Here is a 21,619-nt window from a genome sequence, read left to right on the forward strand (position 1 = left end):
CTTCTTAGATCTTAAATTTGCCCTAAAGAGCCAATCACTGAAGATCATTTCTTATACATTTTCAGATTCTCACCAAAGCAAGTTCTATATACAATCTCCTCAGCTGCTGGGGCTGTACTTGTTACTAGCCTGAGGACTGCTTCTTTCCCCCACATATTCACACAGTGTACCAGCTTTAGGTTTTAGCATTAGAATTACAAATGGCAAACATAATTTTGTAAGTGGTAACAAATTGTTTTAGCTATGAACCCGAACAATAAATTTCAGATGACATCAATTGTATTTTCATATCCTATTAGAGAAACTAAATTCTTCCCACTTTTGTAACTTACAAATACGAATTGGATAGGTAGGCCTTCCAAAAACCCATACGAAAGATTTTACAAAGTATTTCTTAATACAGCAAATATTTCTTCTCTTATGAACAGTTTACAATTTATCACAATCCTCTTGAAACTAATTGACAGAAATCACAAGACCTAAACCCATAGCCTTTTCATATTTGCCCATAAACTTTCTTTTACAAAAATAACTTTAGAGTAAATGCTTGATTCATGGCAAAAACAATTTTAGCTAAAATTTCCTTTTCAACAACAGAAATAAACTTTTAACATAATACATGCTCAGATGAAACAGGCTTGAAAATCACACCTATATATATATATACCCGTACATTTTTAAAGCATTCTCATTTTCTTAATAAGAATGCTACAACAAGAAAACTCTTACAAAAAAACAATTCATAACAACTCTTTTTAACCAATTCACAAACTAGCTTAACAATGCAATTTCTAATACAATATTTAGATGGATTACCTAAAAATTTAAACTTATTTAAGTTTACTTAAAACTTAAAAGAAGCCATTAACCTATTCAGCTCTTTTTATAACCAAATGTAAGTTTCAAATTATCAAATTTCTATCACATCTTTTTAAAATCCCAATCTATATGTAATAAATTACAAAATTTAAAATCGTGTAACAGTTACATTAGATTAATGTTGCATCTAACAAATACCTATCCTTTTGTTAATGGAGCTAACATTTTTGGCAGAAATGCTGCTGGGTGTCTCTGCCCTCCTCTTATTTGTGCCAGGATTCCCAAGGCCACCCCTTTCTGGCCCTCCCACCCTGCAAAGAAAAAGAAAAACCTAAACTTATTATCTTTTTACTTTAAATACATTGTCTGGCATCAAATATATTGATCTAATTAAACCTAAATCCAAAACTCTCAGCTCTAAGTTGCTTACTTGAGATTTTTTTTTTTACTTTCTAATCTTCTGCTTACTTCCACCAAACTTTAATAAATTCTAACCTATCTGAAGCATTAAATTAAGAATGACACATTTCACCTATTCACAATTCCAAATACGACCAGAATGAATTCACTTAACTTTCTGTTATTTCCCATTACACTAAAATTTCTTCTTTTGGGTGAGGCAGGAAATGGTTAATTGGTTGCTAGCATGCCTCTTAGGTCTGAGGGAAAAAGATTTTTTTTTTCTTTTCTTTCTCTCCCTCCTTGTCCCTCTGCCCCTCTGAAACTAGTCTGGAGGGGTTGAAGAAAGGGAGTAACAGGAATTTCAAGGACAGGTCAGCTCAGCCTTTCTGCTCCTGCTGGCTGGCTGGCTAAATTTACAACCTTATCAGATAAAAACAGAGACACACAGACTTTCATTCACACAGAAATACCAACACAACATATACAGACAAAACATTTAACAGAACAGAATAGGACATATAGGTTTAAATTTTTGGCAAACCCAGTCCTCGGAGGAACCATACTTGGGCCAGATTGTGCCTCCTCCTCCGATGTCTTTTCACCCCATATGAAACAACAATACTTGATCATCTTCTTCTACATTCTTTTCTCTATAATTTGGTAATTCATGCCAATTTTGTAATCGGTTTCCCAAGGGACTATTTACCGGTATCTCTTCCTGACTCCACTCCGAAGCTCTATTCCTGGACTGCTTTTGTCCCATTTTGGTTGAGGGTTGTCGCCAACACCTCCGAGTCTGAGACTCAACGAATTGTGCTAGCTCCCTTGCTAGCTCTCCTGCTAGCTTCTCTTGCCAGCTCTCAGGTGAGGGTCGCCCGTCACCAGCAGTCACCCAGCAAACGTTTTTTGGGGGGCCCTTCACCCTGGGGTCTCGCAGTCCACTAATTTGGTTGGGAGTCGTCACCTTCTCCCCGAGTCTGTCTAAGACTCAACGAATTGACCCCCAGGCCCCACCCCGCGCTTACCGCTGGGTCGTATACGCGTACAATTTGCCTGACTGCAAACTTCAATACCAACCGGTTGGCATTTTTACACACTTCACAGCTTCGGAGTCTTTGGAGTCCCTATCTCTATTCTTTTCTGTCTTCACTGAGTTCCTCTGCTTCAGGTCGTTACCTTGCAGAGAGGGAGGCCCGGCAGCTCCTTTCAAGGACAATGGGGAAATCTCCCCAAGGGCGCCCAAGTCCTTGGACTGAGCTGTCAGCCGTCTCTCAGAAAGGTCACAGATCCCGGTACGTGCCCCCAAACTGTGTGGGATGGCTCAGGTCCCTACATAAATCAATTACTCAGAGGCCTCTCAAAGTGATGACAGAAAAGAGTTTTATTCGATTCTCGAGAATCTGGACAATCCCACAGCAGTTCACCTGGAGTAGGAAAGCCGAAGATAAAAATCAGGACAGTGATTTATAAACCCTAACGCAAGTCCCTCCTCCCCCGCACTGACCATTATCCTCATTAGCTGAGGATATGGTCTTACATTCTAGACACGAAATCTAACCAATCCCTTTGAAATGAAGACATCGAGGAATTACGCAAGTTTTGTCCAATCATTGAGACCCCAGTACACCACACAGTTTTATACCTTATATGGAACTATTCTATTCCCAAAACACTGCAGCCCTGAGCCTCCAGGCCCCACCTCACCCTTGGAAGAAAACCACAATCTGAGGAGTCTTCACCAAATCTATCCCACTCAAGGTCAACAGTTATGGCGCCCAAACGTGGATTGGAACTGTGGAACCGAATGGACATTTCCTCATCTCGCCAATGCCAGGACTCCGGCGCCAATAGGAACTGTTTTTCCTAGAGTCCTGGGCCTTGACGGGGTCGGGGTAAGTCCTTCCATTCCCAGCTTCCAAAGGACTCAAAAATTCACTTTAAATATAACCGCAGGACAGAGACCACTCTGCGTGAAAACGCCTCTGTATTAATTAGGTCTCCTCTGAAGATCGATCTAGGGAAATCAGCTAGCTATGGGTCAGTCAAAAACTAGAAGTAGAAATCCGGCTGACAAGACCCCTACTTCTTGTGTGTCAAGCTGTTACCAACCTGATGATCCCAGGTATTACTAGCACTAGTGTTAATCAACTAAAAATAGCCCTAAATGACGTTGGCCACCACAGGGCTCTTTTGGACTGGTCAAAGTTACTTTATCTTACAACCAAATTAAGAAAGGCCAACAAAACAACTAGCCAGTAGCGAGAATATTTCATCCTGGGCTTGCTGACTTGGCTGAGCGAGAACAAAAGACAGGTAGCCTCTTCTCTGTAAGGCTGGGAGCTGCTTCAGCACCTAGCTGTATCCTGGCAAAAATCCTTTCTTCTTCAAGGGCTCCAGTCTGTCCTTCCCTTCACTCCCTCCGTCCTATTCCTCAACCCTTTCTTCCCTCCCCTTCCCCTTGAAGGCCTCTGATCTGGGGAAACCCCAGATGCAATCTTTCTCCCTGGCCTTCCCCTACCTTAGACCTGAGGAAGGCAGCCTCTGTTCAAGCCTCTGTTGCCTCCCTCCTCCCCATTCCCCCTCCCTGCTTTCCCGTAAGGGCTCTGGTCCTGAAGAGGACAGTTATAATCCACCTAAGAACTAGAGGCCTGAACCTATTCCCATGGGGCCTGTTCCTTTAAGACAGTCAGAAACTTTGGGGCACCAAGGCTCCCCACCCCTCCAACGACCACAGGGGTGTTCTGAGCAAAGGCTGCAGGATTCCCCTTTATTATCAGACCTTGGATTCTTGCAGCATCCTTTCCTCAGAATGATAATAGCCAATTCATGATGGGGATTTCTAGCAAGCTTCTAATTGCCTTCTCTCTCTGGGTTGTTTTTGTGAGCTACGTTTGTATTTGTCCTGTTGTCAGTTTGTCTGTTGGTGTATGTCCCTGTCTGTATCATGTGTGCTGTGAATGAGTGTGTTATCTTGTAAGATTTAAATGCAAGCAGCCAGACTTCAAGGGCTGCAGCTAGGGAAACAGACAAAATTTTAACACTTTTCTTTGTTATTCTGGTCTGGCCAACCTGGAATTACAACGGAAAGTTAGATCATCTCAGGTAAAATCATTTTAGCAGATTTGTATGTTGTAAAATTAATCATAAACATTTGAGGAACTGATCATTTGAAAAAAACTCCTAAGATTGTGAGTAGCCCACCTTTCTAGGTAAAGCATTCCGCCCACCCTCTCCCAACACCTACATATCGCTCAGTAAATTCTGCTGCTGTGGGGGTGATTGGTAAACGTGGAAGAATCAGGCCTGTAGTGAGCATTCTCTAAACTCTGCCTGCAAAAGTCACCACTGGGACATCAGTTTCTCTGCTCTTGGTAAACTTCACTTCTCTGTTCAGTTGCAAAAAGTATTTTATCTCCGTTTGACCCATTTTCTGATTTGTAAAAATAATTATGCTTATTGTTATGGGATCAAAATGATAAAATGATTGTAAAATGCTTAACATAATGACTGGTATATGTTACATACAACATTATTATCTCTCAAATGTAATTGTTACCTTTGAAGTGGTTTTAATTGCTAAAAGTAATAAGATCAATAATTTCTGGAAATGCAAATTATACCATCTGTAGTAATTGTTGTTTTAAAACTATTTCTAGGATTGTATTTCTGAATTTCTCTTAGATTGTGAAAATTGGACCACTGTAATCTAGAAATAGTGTTAGACAAAGCATTTTTAATTTGAATTTTGTTGAAACTAAAAGATGTTGGGAAAATTGTGTAACACCAGTTATGTTACTTTATCAGTCCTGCTAACTTTATCTTATAATGTCTTGTAATTGTCATTTAGAAAATCAGGTATTTTCACCTTTATCTGTTAAAAAAAAAAGTTAAAGCTTAACAATTTGGCTATCTTCTATGAAGTTGTAGGATTGTTAACTAAGTTATTTGGGATTACTGTTTGAATGCTGAAACCTAAAATTGTTAAGTGATTCCTGTGTATGGAAAGGAGGGAATGGAGTGAAAATTTTATTTAGATTCCCTCTGCCCATTCAGAACAGTCCCACAATGGAGTGAAAACTTTATTTAAATTCCTTCTATTCATTCAGAACAGTCCTCCCATTCCTGTGGGTAAGATCATCAGTCCTAGTAAAGGAATTTGGTTGGTTAATGCAAATTCTACACAATGAATATTACTTGCACAGAAGTTGTAATAGAGAGAATTTTTAATAATTGGTTTTTACATCAGGAAAAGTTTTAAATTTGAGAAGGAAAGATGTTAAATGGAATCCCTTATGTGTGTGTGTCCTGGTAAATCTTTATTGTTTATTGTAACTCCAAGAGAGTGGAAATAACTGTTTTATCTGACTCTAAGCTGGGATTAGTGAAACTTTCTGTTTAAGGTAAAGGCATTTGGGACCATAATTATTTTTGTTTTGAGTTTGAATTTGGGTACAGTTGTCTGCATTAAATCAGTATCTGAGACACATGCCACAAAGGAATATTTCTCACCTGACTAAACACCGAGGAGACAATTCTAAACTCAATCTAGGATGGGATCCCCCTGGCTCAGTTTCCCTATTGTGTTCCTTTAAAAAGGAATGTTTCTCACCTGTCTATTCCTGAGCCTGGCTATGAAACAGATACTGCATGATTGGAGAATTTCACTCCTATCTGAATTCAAACAGAGTAAAGGATGTTTTATCCTGTCATATTTGGTATGTCATATGTCCCTGCTTTTTCCTTCTATAGCAAATTTCTGTGTTCAGTAACAAGTGACCAGCAAAACATGTGAGCCTTTTGTGTAATCTTACTGGGAAATCTAATATTATTTTTATCTGAAATTAGAACATATGCAGAAATTTATGTGAACTACTTAAGACTCACCTTAAGATGTTCCCATTGTTTAAAAGGATTTTAAAAGCAACAGTGTTTTTCTGTGAGTCAGTCTCATATCTAAGAATACTGTAATAATTAAGAATTCAGTTTGTTATAATACTTTGGAAATTCATATTACTTAAGAACATTTTTGTAACAACTCAGCTTTAATGAATTCCAGTTTTAAAGGTTTATTTTTGCTTAAGAAAAAAAAAGAGATATCAAGCATTTTAAAAGTTTCCAACTAGTTTTCTTCATAAGAGTTTAGTGAACATCAGAGTAAATTTTAAACTGTTTTTAAGGAAGAGAAATACTTTTAGAAGAAATGTTTTGAAAAAAAAATCATGTGTGATTCTTAGAAGGCCTACTAAAACTTCAAAATAACATACTGTTAAATTAAGCTGTTTTGATCTGAATATGTAGTCATTCTATGGCCTAAGTTAGAGTTAAAGTTTGCATTTGAATTTATTATGTAAAAGATTTAATTCCTGAAGTATCTCATTCTTCCAGAGTGAGTATAATTAGGGAAGAATAACAACTTGTGAAACAAACACGTAATTCCATCAAACTATAAATTGTCATTAACCTCTTTCTTTTGTTTAAGCTGGAATGAGATTCCAGTACAGTTATGCTAGCAAAAAGTAATAACTTAGGAGCTATCTTGTCTTATGGTTAAAATGTAAAAGCAAGTGGAAGAATAGGATTGAGAGATTTTGAAAGATAAATTAAGTTCTGTTTGAAACTATGAAAGGTAGATAAGATTTGGGAATAAATATGGGTTTTCTAAACCCCTCTTGCTCCTAGATGGTTGTTCTGGATACTTTTGTGCCAATTTCAGATGGTTTAAAGTGTGAGGAAGTATTTTATCTGAGGGATACCAGCCAATATTTATTTGCTATATAAGACTGGGACTGCAATTTACTATTATTTGAAGTTCTGATTACAGGAATACTTGTCTAAGTTATCATAAAGCCAATTGACTTGTGCTGCAGGCTAATGGTGGATGCTTGGAAAGGTTTTGAAGACGACCTTGGACACGGCCTAGGTAGGATCTTCCTAACTTTATTTCCCAAATGTTCTATTTCCTTTCTGAAAAAGGAAATTCCCCACCTGATTACCTCTAAGCCCTGCTTTCAGCACCTGGTAACCTCATGATTACATGTCAGATAATGGCTTATTCCTGGAATCAACCAGAACTAAGGAGATTCTTTCCTTCTGTTAACATTGTACCTCTTTTTCTTTTACAGCAAATCTTTATAATCAAGAAGTTCTGAAAGTACAATACTAAGTCTATCAAATAATAAATAGAAATTGGAGCATCTCTGAGTTACTATAATGGGGTGCAGGAATGAATAGCTTACAACTTTAACCTATATTCCTGGCCAAATAAATAAATATAATATAGAGATAACATTGAGGAAATGATTAGATCAGGTAGTAAGACAAAGATGTAATGTGATAGATGTCCAATTAGAGTAGCAAATTTTGAGGAAAAACAACAGGATCAGTCTGATTCCTCTAAGAATCCTATGCAAATGGATATGATTGACTTCTAAAATTTGTCATGCTTTTGATAATAAGATCTCAAATTTGGATTTTTGCATAAAATTTGTATAGGATAGTAGTAAAAGTAAGTGAAATTATTTCTTCTCCATTAAAATATCTGTCCAATAAGTCAAAGTCAGATGAGTTCATTTTATAGTTGAACCCTCAGATTTAAAAGATTCTTATTCTAGGTACAAGATTTAGGAAAGGACAGAAACAGCAAATAATGTGAACCGAAATTTTCTGAAATTTCAAAAAAAAAATGGAGAACAAATTTTAAGTAATTGTACTAATTTATATTGTCACAAGTATCTGGGAACTTCTAGATTTGAACCAGAAAGGCAGAATTCTCTTTTTGAACTGTCCCAAGAATGAAACCTATTGTCAAGGAAAAGTTATCTAGGTATCAGATAACTACATGAGAAATCTGGGATTCAAAGTTTTGTTTAAATGAAATTAAGAATGGATTACTGGGATACAAGGAACTTAATGTTAATTAACTTTGAAATAATAATTGCATTGATTTGTATGGTTCATGTTTAATTTTCTTGTTTATGTTGGTGACATGTAAATCTCCCTTTCAAAACTAGTCTATTGTGAGCCATCTAAGTTTTAATCTGTACCTGACTTAATGTAAAAATGCAATTTGTGAACTGAAAAAAAAACTTCATTGTGCTGTTTGAACCTCACCCTGCATGGCTGGGAAACTGAACTATTGCTAAGTGCCTTTAGCCATGTTAACTATGTTGTATTGTTTCATCTCAATTATCAAATCATGTTTTCTGGGAGACCCTGTCAAGTTTTCTGTATAAACTCTTGGATCCATCTGTCACCTCCATTGCTCCTTCCCCTGAGTGGATCATGCCCTCCAGTTTTGAAGAGGCCTGAAGAAGATGCCATCAGACATAGACAGCTTTCCCAAGAGCCTGGACCAGACTTGCATGAAGAGTAAACTCTCACACTACTGGTTATTTAGAGGTTTTTTCACATCTTGGTCTACAGGCGAAGCCTTTGGCTTGCCTTTGACCTAAAGGAGGGAATGATAATGTTTAATATAAAATTTTAGAATAATCTCTTTGTTCTCTCTGAAGCAAACTCAGAGGGTGCCTCTTCCTATGTCAACAAAGCCAGCCAAGGCTGACTCTACATTCCTTAAGAGACCTTTAACCTAAGACACTATCTTGAATAATGGGACATTTTCCATATCTTAATATTTGTAGACATATACTATGTTATGGCATATTAGTGGTAAAGAAAACACAGACATCTTAGGTCATAATTTCTATTGAACTTTGTTTACCCTTTCCTATGTCAGTTATCTGTTTAGGGCAGGAAGCCTGCCACTCACTAGTGGTGGGATTTCCTTATCACCGAGACATATGTTTATCCAGCCTGGAATCCCAAGGCCTGACCAACATTGCTTTGTTAATTGTCCTGTCTTGCTGAATTTACGATTTGTTCAACTAGGAGAGTTCCTTTCTCACGGCAAAATGTATATAAGCCAGAAGATTTCTGCACTGGGTAGCCAGAACATTTCTGGCTCCATAATGCATTATGTTACCATTGTCTTTAATAGGGAATTGATGAATTAATTAAATCATAAAATGTATGCATTTAGCCATGTTGCCTTTTCTTAACAAAGTTTTCAGGTCAACAATATATACATATATAAAATGAGAAATGTAAGTCTAAGATTCTTATTTGTAATTGAGTAGCTAATAAGTAAAATTGGGGAAAACCTGTGTAAGATATGAATTTTAAATGTAAAACCATTTAGGACTAGCTAAAAAGAGGAGTTATTTTATTCAAATGTGGTGCAAAAGGAAGAATTAATACAGAGGAACTGAATGGGGGAGGAAGGCTGGCAGTTCTGGTAACCTACTTTCATTGGGAATGGACTTATATATTTAAATTTATATATTTATATTTGTAAATGGACATATATATTTAGAAGAGTATAAGTCTTCTAAATTCAGAAGAAATAAAATGGTAGGGCCATAGGGAGGGAGGAGAAGACAAGGGAGGGATCTAGAGGGGAGGAGGAAGGAACAGGTAAAAGAGTGTTTAGATTTATGGGAATGGGAGGATAGGGGAGGGATCCTTGGAGGGGTGTATGCAAGTAATAGGAAGGCAAGGTAAAGGGTAGAAGTAAAGCAGAGGAGGCAGGAGCCATAGGAAACAAGAGATATGCACAAACATGAAAAACAGATCAGGAGAATATGTTTGGGAAAGTATATGTCTCTACATGTTCATAATCCTTTAATATAAACTTTAGATTTTAGTAAGGGCCAGAGCTTGAAAAGTCTGGACCTAGTAATCTCTTTTGTCATTTTGAGTAGACTTAGAGAATGCCTTTTTCTTGTGTGTCTGCAAAACAGATGGGGCTGACTTAATAATTCCCTTGGGAGACCCTCTCTCCTGGCATTTTAGTGATAAGAAAAAAAAACATACAGATGTCCTGAGTTGTAATTTCAATTGAACCTTTGTTAAAGGAACCCTTTCCTGTGTCAGCTATTTCGAGTACCTGTTTAGGACAGGAAGCCTGCTACTTCTCCTCATCTTATGTCACAGAGAGGAAGTTTACACAGCTTGGAATCACAAGGCCCAACCAACATTGCTTTGTTAATTGTCTTATCTTACTAAATTTATGATCTGTTCAATTAGGAGAGTTCCTTTCGCACTGTAGAATGTATATAAGAGAGATGATTTCTGTACCAGGTAGTCAGAGCAACCTCTGACTCCATAGCACTATGACTGTGATCTTTAAGAGGGAATAAATTAATAAATAATGCATGCCTTTAGCCTGATGTCTTTCCTTTAACCAAGTTTTCAGGTTAATAATGTATATATGTGTGTATATCTATAGCTATAAACATATCTAAACTATATTGTGGACTTCTGGGGGGTTTGAGGGGGGTGGAAAATAACAGAGTAAAAAAGTGCACAGCAGAGAACAAAGGAACTTACAACAATTTTCAACACAACCAGGATTATTTATCTTACAGGCTCTTTGGAAATGAAAATTTGTTACATAATATCAATTCTCTGTTATGTTGTTATGTCCATGACATTCTTTTTATTCTTTTTAACTGTGAATTTAAGTTCCAATATTTAAGTTTATGGTATGTTTTTGGTTATTTTTTCTAGTCTAGTATTTGTATTCTGGCATTTGAGCCTAAAATAAAATTCAACAATAAAATTTAAAAATTTAAAATAATTGACTAAAATGAGAGCTTTTCTGATTTCACAACAGATAATGTTTGGTTTAAAGTGAACATGATTCTCACAGTGTGTCTATTCATAATATACACAGATACGTATATGTATAATGTACATGTGTATATATATATATATATATATTCCTTCTTTTGCCTTCATTTTCATCCCCAAACTTTCCCTCTCCTTTCCAATTCAGCTAACAATAACCAAGATCAATACCCAGTTTGCTCCAGCATCTTGTTGGTAAGTGCCAATCTGTGCCCTAAGGCCCCACTGCCCATTCCAGTAACTTTTTCCTCCATTGAGCCCGTCCCTCTCCACCACTCCCCACTGGCAGATTCAGTCCAGGAGGGTGAGGGCTGCCTTTACTTTTGAGGGGATGTCCATCAATTGGGGAATGGCTGAACAGGTTGTGGTATAGAAATGTAATGGAATAGTGTTGTTCCCTAAGAAATGATGAGTAGAACCAGGAGAACATGGAACACAGTACAACCAACATTGTGTGATAACTGTCTTTATTAGACTTAGCTGTTCTCAGCAATGCAATGATTCAAGACAATTCCAAAAGACTCATGGGAAAAGCTATCCACATGAGAAGAAAGAACTATAGGGTGACAATTCCATGTTCAATGGGCTATTTCAGGGTCAGAATATCTCTCTTGCTCTGGGGCTCATTCCTCACAGAACTATCTTCCTGACCCATACCAGCATCACACCACACTGTCTGGGGTGCCCAATAATGAAGGGAAGACAACCCAAGGGGCACTGTCTCCTGCAAAGCCAACTTTGCAATTGTCAACAATGAGGGCAGCAATAGCATCTTCCAGGGTGAACTTTGAAAGAGGCAGGGGGAGGCAAGTGCAGGCAGCTCTCAGAAACTGTTTAGGAGAAAAGTCGGGCATGTGGTACATACAGTAGAAGTGAGCCATTGCACCCTCTTCATTTGACTGTAGTTGCCCCGTACTAAACATGCAGTTTTGATGGCATTAGATGTGATTACTAAAATGTCAAGAGAGACAGGATGACTGATGTTCCCTGTAATGTCTTTTGAAAAGGCATGGAATTTTTTTCTTGTCTTATAATATTTAAAAAAAGCGTGTAAGGCAGATTACCTTTGATCTGAATGCTGCTAGATCTGAAAAGAATCATTTATAGAATGTGACAAAATTTTTGGCAAATAACAAGGTTTATTTTGTTTTAATGAAGAAAATGATAAATGTAACTGTTGGGAGAAAAGCATAGCAAAATCCTCTGAAGAGGTCCCTGTCTGTGAGGCTGCTTTGGCCTTCTTACTTAACCTGTGACAAGATCTCCCCAGCCCTGCTCACAGTGCTCAGAGATTCTGTGAGGCTACAGTTGAAGGCACTAGGAACTGTCCCAGCCAACATAAGGAAACATATGGGTTAAACTTTAAGGAGTGAGTTTCATCTATGATCATTTAGAAAACTATGAAATGATATTTGTTAATCATTAGCATATGGTAAAGTTACATTTTTGAAACACCTATTTATTCATTTGGTGTAAACTAGTGCTCACTGTATTCATAAGACTCCAGAATGTACTATTTGTGCTGACTGTCCACCTTATCCAACATTGTACCTGTGGTATGTACTTCCCGTGGTAGTTGCTCCCTTCCACTTACTCACTAGATTAAAGGTTTTTAATTCTTATGGCAAAGCTTTACTCTGAAGCCCACCTGCAGTGGCCAGATGTACTTCCCCTTCCTCTACCCTACCTACAGACTAGACCAAAGGGGAGTTTGAAAACCTATCAAATATTTATTTGGATATAATTGAGAACATACGTGCATGTGGTGAATTTTGCCTCCAACAATTATACTGAATGAATGGATACTGCATGAATCTGAACCAATACTGTTAAAGATTGTGGTCACATAAACACAATAACTACACCATGCCACAATATATGATGAATGAAGTTTCTAGGGTTTCTCCCCTGTGTGAATTCTCTGATGTTTAGCAAGACTGAAGCTCTTTGTGAAAGCCTTTCCACATTGATTACATCCATAAGGCTTCTCTCCAGTGTGCATTCTCTGATGTGTAGTGAGATGGGAGCTCTGTGTGAAAGCCTTTCCACATTGATTACATGTATAAGGCTTCTCTCCAGTGTGGATTCTGTGATGTGCAGCAAGACTAGAGCTTCGTGTAAAAGTCTTTCCACATAGATTACAATAGAAGGACTTCTCTCCAGTATGGATTCTCTGATGTCTACTAAGATAGGAGCTACATAAGAAAGCCATTCCACATTGATTACAGACATAAGGTTTCTCTCCAGAGTGGATTTTCTGATGTGCAGCAAGATTGTAACTCTGTGTGAAATCCCTTCCACACTGATGACATCTATAAGGCTTCTCCCCAGTGTGGATTCTGTGATGTCCAGCAAGAGTATACCTCCGTGTGAATGTCTTTCCACATAGATTACATTCAAAAGGCTTCTCTCCAGTGTGGATGTTCTGATGTACAATAAGCAAGGATTTCTTTGTGAAAGCCTTTTCACATTGACTGCATCTGTAAGGTTTCTCTCTGGTGTGGATTTTTTGATGTGTAATAAGATGGTTCCTTTGTGTAAAAGCCTTTCCACAATGACTACATGAGAAAGGTTTCTCTCCAGTGTGGATTCTCTGATGCTTGGCAAGACTGATGTTCTGAGTGAAATTCTTTCCACACTGACTACATGAGAAAGGTTTCTCTCCAGTGTGGATTCTGTGATGTGTAGCAAGATGGCCCTTCCGTGTGAAATCCTTTCCACACTGATTACATCTATAAGATTTCTTTCTAGTGTGGACTTTTTGATGTGCAGCAAGATAGTCCTTCTGTATGAAAGACTTTCCACATTGATTATATCCATAAGGTTTCACTCCAGTGTGAATTTCCTTCCCATGGGATTCAAAAACCTTTACATCTTCAGTAAGGCATTTGCTGTAATCACTATTGAGAACACAGTGATTCCCTGAGGTTATTTTCTTACAGTTATGTAGTATGGAACACTGTCTGAATTTCTTTGCAATTTCATCAAATTCACAGTCACTCTTTGGATTTTTATCTGCTTTGAGAATAAAGTCATGAATTTCACTCCAGTTGAAGTACTTGGGACCATCACTCATGAATCTTTGCTGGTCATGCTCTTCCAATAAAATTTTCAGCTTTCTAGTTGTTTCATTTACCTCGAACCTGGTCTCCATATCTGAGGGAAACAATCAAACATATGAACAGAAAAGATATACACAGATAAATAAATGTAATGGCAATGGTTACTGAGGATGTTTGCAGCTCATGATCTCACATTCACATTCAACAAAAGCAGCAGCCCCAAGGCAAGGTCACTACCAGAAGACTTAATGGCAACAGGTAAGAGTAACTCTCCATAGGAGAACACTTTGTTGCCAACTTGGGGGAGAAAGTTGAAACAGAACATGGTTTTTAACATCCCAGCAGGAAAGGAGTAGCCAGCTTTCAGAGATTTATTGTACAGCACCACATTGACTCATCTGGGCCAGAACACTAGTAAAAATCACAATTGGTTTTGATGAAAATCATGGGGAAATTCAGAAGGTACTGAATAAAAAATGAGAACTTGACAGGCCTACCAGTAGGTTATTTCATACATCTCTAAGAAGGCTGTATTTAACTCCAGCAAAAGTTAAAGGAAAGCAAAGGTTAGAGAGATTCAGGATTTTGGGCTCAGTAAGAAGGCAGAAGGAATTCAATTTAATGCGAATTGTAATAATCCAGAGCACTTTTATGATGCCCTGAAGGCTGTGTGAATTGTCCTTCATTCTCAAAAAGGACCATGCCATCAGGAAGGTGATACCATGACTTGCATTTTAATTGGATTTGATTGAAAGAAAGCCATGCAAAGTTAATAGCCTCACTTTCTCCTCCAGCACCATCTGGGTCCAGTGACCAGATAGAGGACAGGACAACTAGAGATGGTCAAGCCCCCTAAAGGCTATTTAAGGGCTAAAGGCCTATCTCTACCTATGGTGCATCTCAACTACTCAGGGCTGATGGACCACATGGATTAGTGAAAAGGACATGATCCTGTAGACTTTGGCTGAACACCTCCATAGCATACTCAAGACAGCATTTTTAAACCCTGCTGGACCTAGTGACCATCTAACCCTCATGACCACTTCTCATTTTTAAGAAGCTATTTTGTTTCTCAAATTTTTGGATCTGTTTTCACAATTACTTGACTTTTCATAATTTTCTTGATTTTCTGGACTCCCTAGTTTTTTCCCTTAATTTTTCCTCAGTCCCTCACTTGATTTCTGAAGTGCTTTTAAAGTTCTTTCAAGAACTATTTTTGGCCTTGTAACCATTTGAAATTTGTTTCTGAATAGGAGTTTTGTTTCTAAAATTTCATTTCTTCCAGTGAAAATGAATCCAGATCTTTATCTCCAGGTACCTGACTGATGGTAAGTCATTTTACATGAAAACACTGAAATCCAAGCACAGCGTAGATGGCAAATTGGTGTACACAGCTTCTGAGGCTAAGATTTAAGAGTATGGATCCATTCTCTGCCACTTGTGCTCATTTTGTCATGACAACATCAAGAACAGAAAGAAATTGTCCTTACCCAGGGACAGCAGATTCTGGATAGTCTCCAGCATGACCTCCTTGTACAGCTCTTTCTGAGAATGGTTCAAGAGGCACCACTCCTCTTCAGTGAAGTCTACAACCACATCCTGGAATGTCACCAACTCCTAAACCATCAGAAGTCACACAATTTAGAGCTGAGAGACTCCAGAATTCATTTAGTCCAACCCTCATCAACTCATAAGAGGAAACTGAAACCCAGAGAAGCACTTTGCCTGCAACTCATATAACCTTTATGAGGTTCAGAGTTAGTACTTGAAAGCAGTCATTAAGAGCCCAACTGAATATTCATTAAGAAAAGCATTCTCTATTTGAAATGAGAATAATGATAGAATTATAAATACTGGAAAGATTGTCTTGATATACAATGCTTAGCCCAATGGAATTAGGAAAAAGGCAAGTACTCCATCAGTGAGGTATAGGAATATGTGGAGGAGGTCTGAGCCAAATGGTTGACTCAAAGCAAGAAGTCACCTGAGCTCTCCCAAAAATCCTTCAAAAACCTCTAAAAATGACTGAACAAATTCTAGAGCAGCAGAACCCACAAAGAGACAGAATGAGGCAGATTTGCAGCCCAAAACAACCTAGAAGGTCAACGGGAAGGGTGTGTTGTACAGGGCTGAGAGGGGAGACAAGTTTACCCCAGGCCACACCAGCATAGACCTGGCTCCAGGAAACCTGGAGCAGGCCTTGGTTACCTGCATCACTGGCAGCAGTGTCAGTTTCCAGATTTCTCAGCCCACAGATGCCAGAGGTTACTTAGAAGGTCAGTAGGAGGGGTGTGAAGGAAGCAGGTAAGAGAGAAGTGCAGTCGAGCACAGGTTGTGCCAATACAGTCCTGGACCCACCAAAGCAGGAGCAGGCTTTGGGAGTGACTGAATCAGCTGTGGCAGCAGCAGCAGCAACAGTGGCTACTCCTGAAGTTATCAGCCCACAGATGAAATGTTTGAAAGTCACTTTTTTCCTTCTGGAAGCCAAGATGGTAGAGTAAGCAGTAAGTTGCTCTCACCCTCCCTAATTAATCTTGAAAAATTCAGAGAATATTGCCCCAGGGAAGATCAACGATTAATGGAACCAGCAGAAAGGTGAAGTACAGCAATCTTTTTGCTCTAGAGAGTAGGAGGATGAATGGGAAATATCACTCCTGCTTTGGCTGAAGGGAACCAGAACAGGACGGGAAGTGTCCCAGCAAGCCAGTGGCAAGTTCTAGCTCTGGAACCAGGGGGAGATCCTGAGCTTCAGCATGATGGAGCAGGTAAGTGCCAATACCAGGCACACACCAGCCACCACCAGAAGCTTCAGTTTAGTACTGGGTAAACTATTAGATCACTATATCTCATGCATAAGAGATACTGACAATATTAATGAAAAATGAATTATTTCAACATGCCACTGGAATTCGAGAACATTGGCAATCAGGAGTCAAGAGGCAGACAGAGGAATATCATACAAGAGAGTGGCCATATCTGTAATGCCTTTCATACTTGGGAGGGCTCATCTATTTGTCCAACCTGTTACATGTACAACACATGTTCAGCCAATGAATGTGGCATTTGATGTTCTTCCATCTCGTTTTCTTCCATTTTCAGCAGAAGGATGAGTCACTTTTTCAGTTTTTCTATTATTTTAGACCAATTCTCTCTCATGTGGGTAAAAATCTCTTTATACTTTTGTCATTTTGATTCTGTTGAAAACATTTATCTTGTATTCATAATCTATATTTTACTTTTAGCTTCCTTTGTGTCAGTAATTGAACTTTTGAGCAATTAAAGATAACCGCCTCCTTTTCCTAAAAAGGTACCCTTTCCTCTCTCTGTCCCCTGACCTGATCTTACCCAGCACTTCTTTGTAAGCTTGCCTACAAGACCTCACAGATCCTACCCAAAGGATGGGTCCTACAGCTCAGGAGGAGAATGTCTCTGTGTCCTCTGTGTAACTGCGAGACACACATGTCCATCACCTAGTCCTGGAGTGTCTCACAGTCTGGAGTGGAGAAATCAATCACTGTTTACTGTCTGTCTGTGACTCGTGCTCCCTTCTTCTGGTTGTCCCTAGCAAAAGTTCTGACAATTCTCACAGCAGGATCCAAAGATATAATATTTATATGGCTCTTGGCACATACCACACCCCATATAACTAGCCCCAGTGCCCTTTCCAGTTTTCTCATACCTTGGTCCTCTTCTCCTCTCTGACCCAAGGACACTGGTCTACTGGCTGATCCTTGACCAAGACCCTCCATCCCCTGACCCTGTGCCTTCCCAATGGCTGTCTCCCATGCTGGGACTGTCCTTCCCCTCACCTGGGGCTTCTAGCTTCCTTCTTATCTCAGGTAACATCTCACCTGAAAACAAGCTTTTTCAGGTCCCTGACACTTCTAGAACCTTTCCTCTCAGTGTGCCTCACATCCATACTGTACAGAGCTTGGTTGGACCCACCTAATGAGATGTTTTCTCCCCATTGGGACTGTGAGCTCACAGAGGGCAGGGACTGTTATTTTTTAACCTTCCTTGGCATCATCAGTAGGTTGGCACAGTACTTGGCACAGAGGAGTCATTTTCTAAATGCTTATAGACTTGACCTAAGAAAAGGGAAATGGGAGGGATTCTGAAAGACCTGGGAGGAATTCTGTGACCTGAGGCAGGAGGACATATGCAGAACCAAGAGGACAATTTCTGCTCTGCTGACAGCACTGCAAAAGACAATCTACATCCAACAGCATAAAGCTTCCTTGCCTCTCTTGGATTCCAGATTTGCTGATGCTGATCAGGTCTGTGGATGGACTCACTCACCTGGGATGAGAGTCTCTGGGTGCCAGAGTCCATTCTTGCTGATTATAGGATCTCTGCAAGGAAAAGGCTTTGTTCTCTGACCTGGGGAGAGAGAAGAATGTCAGACTGGGAGAGACATTGTCTTTGCCTTCTCTTCCTAGGGTGGATGCTGACCTTTCAGGAATAACAGAGGGTGAGCTCTCAGAATGTTACAAAGACCCTGCCATGCCCTCAGGAAAGAGACTCCACCTTAGGTGGAAGGCAGTAGGGAGAGTGAGGCTTGGAAGGCAGCTTGGTCTGAGCAGGAAGGGGACTCACCACCCTGTAACTCCTTGCCTTTTACCTCATGCCCCTCCCCCGTCTTCCTGCAGAGACTAAAAGGCAGAAGGGGCTTGGGATCCTACATGGGATGAGACCAGACCCTCAATGACCAGAACAAAAATTGTGCCTCCAAGTGATAAAATGGGTGAGATGTGTGGTCAGGCAACTGTGACCCATTGTTAAAACCGGGGATGGCATTCTGGGACCTTTTCGATGTGATAGGGAGCCTAGACAATTAGCAGAGGCAATCCCCAGAGCCAGGACTTCGAGGGTTTTCTTGGAAACTCAAGGCGTTTGCCCTTTTCTTCTCCAGCTGAGGAAACTACCTATGCAGGATGAAATGACTCACCTAGGATCACACAACTAGTAGGTGTCTGAGGCCAGATTTGAATTCAGAAAGATGAGTCTTCCTGACTTCAGACCAAGTACTTTATTCACTCTACCACCTAACTGTCCACCATTTTTGGTGAATAAATGCATGTTTCCAAACGGTGAATTGCATAATGATTATCGGTACAAGTCAGATGTTTATGGCCCTGGTTGATGTTCCCTATCTCCTCTCCAGGGAGAGGACCATAATATCAGAAGGTTCTGAAGGACCTCAACTGAATATCCTGGCTCAGCTTCCAAGTGCCTCAGCTTTGTCCCTCTAGTTCCCAACACCACCATGATTGTGTGTGCGTGCGTGTGTGTGTGTGTGTGTGTGTGTGTGTGTGTATGTGTTGGGGGAAGGGCAGTGGTGAGAGGTAGCACCTGGATCTCATTTTCTGACTGGACACTTTCACTTCACAAGCAGTGCTATATAGCAAGGATTGGTCCACCACACACATATAGCATCCTTAGACATAGCCTGTATTGCCTCTACTTGCTGAGGGCTTTCTGGTGGGACTGGGACAACACATTTTTGTTTGACCTTTTCCCATAAGCTCCAGTGTAGGTCTGCTTCAGGGGTAGTTTGGCCTCCCTTCCATTTTTGGTGTGTAAAGCAGATGGCAACGTGGGCAGGCTCCCCTGACAACGAGGACAGTCAAATGGTCATCCCTGGTACCATGTGCCTTCCCTCAGAGGGTACGATGACCTTCAGACCTAGACCTGGGTAGTAACACCAGTAGTGTCCATGGTAGATCATCCTCCCTCAGACCAGGTGCCCTCCAATAAATTAAAACTTTCAGATAAGGAGGATGTCTCCCCACTTCCAGAATGAGTAAGGGTTCCCTCTCATTGAAACAGTGACCTAGCCCTCATGGCTGCCAGTACCCCTAAGCTCAGCTTTGGTCAGTGGCTCAGGAACTAAAGGGAGGTGTCTGGGGTCTACCTTGGCTTCTCACTAATCTAGCTGGTTCAGTGAGATTCTGTGAGGAAGTGACAGTTCCAGGAGTCACTACAGGCAGCTTAACTGGTGCATGGCAGAGCACTGCCACTTGGTGGCTAGGCAGCTCTGGTCTGGGGGCAGGTGGGGCACAGTAGCAGCAAAATCTAAAACAAATGGAAATGTTAGGGGCAGAGTCCAGGTACAACCCACATGGGGGTTAGATGAGCCCCGTGGGACAAAGGAGAGGCTCTCTGGGTATCAGATGAGAAGGGCAGACAATACAACAGGCCAGAACTGTTGATGAATGCTCTACCTGCTGGGGTTTGGGAGGGGGTATTTATGGTTTTTCTGGGGTTGGTGGGGTGCTTGGGTGTTTGTGCTTGGACCCCAATTCCAAGATCACATTTCTCCATAGCTTCAAAATACTATCTCTGACAGTTTTCTCCACAGCCCAAGGACACTATGCCTGGCAATCACTCATGAGTGGGCCCCAGTATGACAAAGTGTCTTTCCCCATCACAAGAACAAGGTGACCTGTGAAGAAACTCTCTTCTAAAAACAGGATTATCTTGCATCCACACAATTATCATGTATTGATTCCCAAAGTTATCATATTCAGTCCAGATGTCAAGCTATAGACATGAAATGTTAAAACTACCTTGCTACAAGAGATAACTGAACAAAAAGATACCCCTGAGGAATCTCTTCCCCTGGTTTCCAGGAGTGAATGACACCTGTGACCAAGGTTGTTAAGTTATCACCTAATTAGCATAACTGCCAGATAATCCACTACTTTTCCTACATAAGCTTTAGCATCACTCAGTTAAGTTGCAAGTTCCTAAAGGAATCCAAGCCCCCTAAAAGGCTCCTCCTACTACATCAGTGTTAAAATCAACCTTTGCCACCTTGACTTAAAAGAACGTTGAGTCCCTGAATTCATCCCAGAGGATTCTCTCCTGTACTGGTCTTTGGGGGAGGGGTCCATGAATCTCGTAAACTGCATCAGGATGATGCCCTCCTGATGCGGACAGAGAAGTCATTCCCACTCAGCCGTGTAGGGAAGATGGGGGATTCCCACCTGTCTTCAATGGGGCGAGGGCATTCCCTCCCGAGCATCTGAGCCGGGCTAGGTCTTATCTCAGTTTCACTTCCTAGTCCCTGGGGGGGCGGGGTCTATGTACCAAAAGGTGTGGGGGGGGGGGGAGGGGTGTGTACCGCCCACGCGATGCCTACGGCAGCCGCTAGGGACACGCAGCGGATTTCCGGGGTAAATTCCAGAAACGTAAACTCTCTTCTTCAAAAACGAAACGACAATACTTATTCAAAAAGCAGAAAACTCCACGCAGGTTAGCAGGAAGTCCCCACACACTACAATACAGGAAGCGCGGCCATTGCCAACCTGCCCCCTCAGGGAGCCCCACAAACAAGCTGCCTTGGGTAAGAGTCCCCCTTCTTTCACTAAGGCTTGCACTCTCGCACTTCCGGTTCCGCCTCTGGGTACTTCCGGCTCCTCCTCTGGGCACTTTCCGGCTCCCCTCTTGGCTCCAGGTCACGTGCCTCAAAATGTGAGCTGGGCCAAAGCTCAAAGCAGGTCACATGGGCCTGTTAAGGGGCAGGGAATGTCCTCACGATGGGGGGGAGGTCACGTGAGACCCAACTTCTTTCCTGTGGCCAAAGCCTCTGGTCCGGCAGACCCTGGCCGCTCTCTGGAATCTGACCTCCGACCTCCCTTGGCCCG

General features: G+C 40.6%; 1 protein-coding gene across 2 annotated transcripts; it reads right to left on the reverse strand.

Annotated features, from left to right (window-relative positions):
* Window positions 1–11,358: 11,358 nt before the first annotated feature.
* LOC140508307 (uncharacterized) lies at window positions 11,359–21,380 on the reverse strand. 2 transcript variants are annotated; one of them, XM_072616125.1, is made up of 4 exons: window positions 21,063–21,380; window positions 18,270–18,350; window positions 15,461–15,587; window positions 11,359–14,064 (listed from the first exon to the last, which is right to left on the reverse strand). In XM_072616125.1, the coding sequence occupies exons 2-4, from the start codon at window positions 18,300–18,302 to the stop codon at window positions 12,803–12,805; spliced, it is 1,422 nt and encodes a 473-aa protein (XP_072472226.1). In that variant the 5' UTR covers window positions 18,303–18,350; window positions 21,063–21,380; the 3' UTR covers window positions 11,359–12,802. The 2 variants fall into 2 exon arrangements, with proteins under 2 accessions (XP_072472226.1, XP_072472227.1); XM_072616126.1 differs by having other exon boundaries at window positions 21,097–21,182.
* Between the last annotated feature and the right edge of the window lie 239 nt (window positions 21,381–21,619).

The sequence above is a fragment of the Notamacropus eugenii genome, chromosome 5 (genome assembly GCF_028372415.1).
Source record: "Notamacropus eugenii isolate mMacEug1 chromosome 5, mMacEug1.pri_v2, whole genome shotgun sequence".
Lineage (NCBI taxonomy): Eukaryota > Metazoa > Chordata > Mammalia > Diprotodontia > Macropodidae > Notamacropus > Notamacropus eugenii.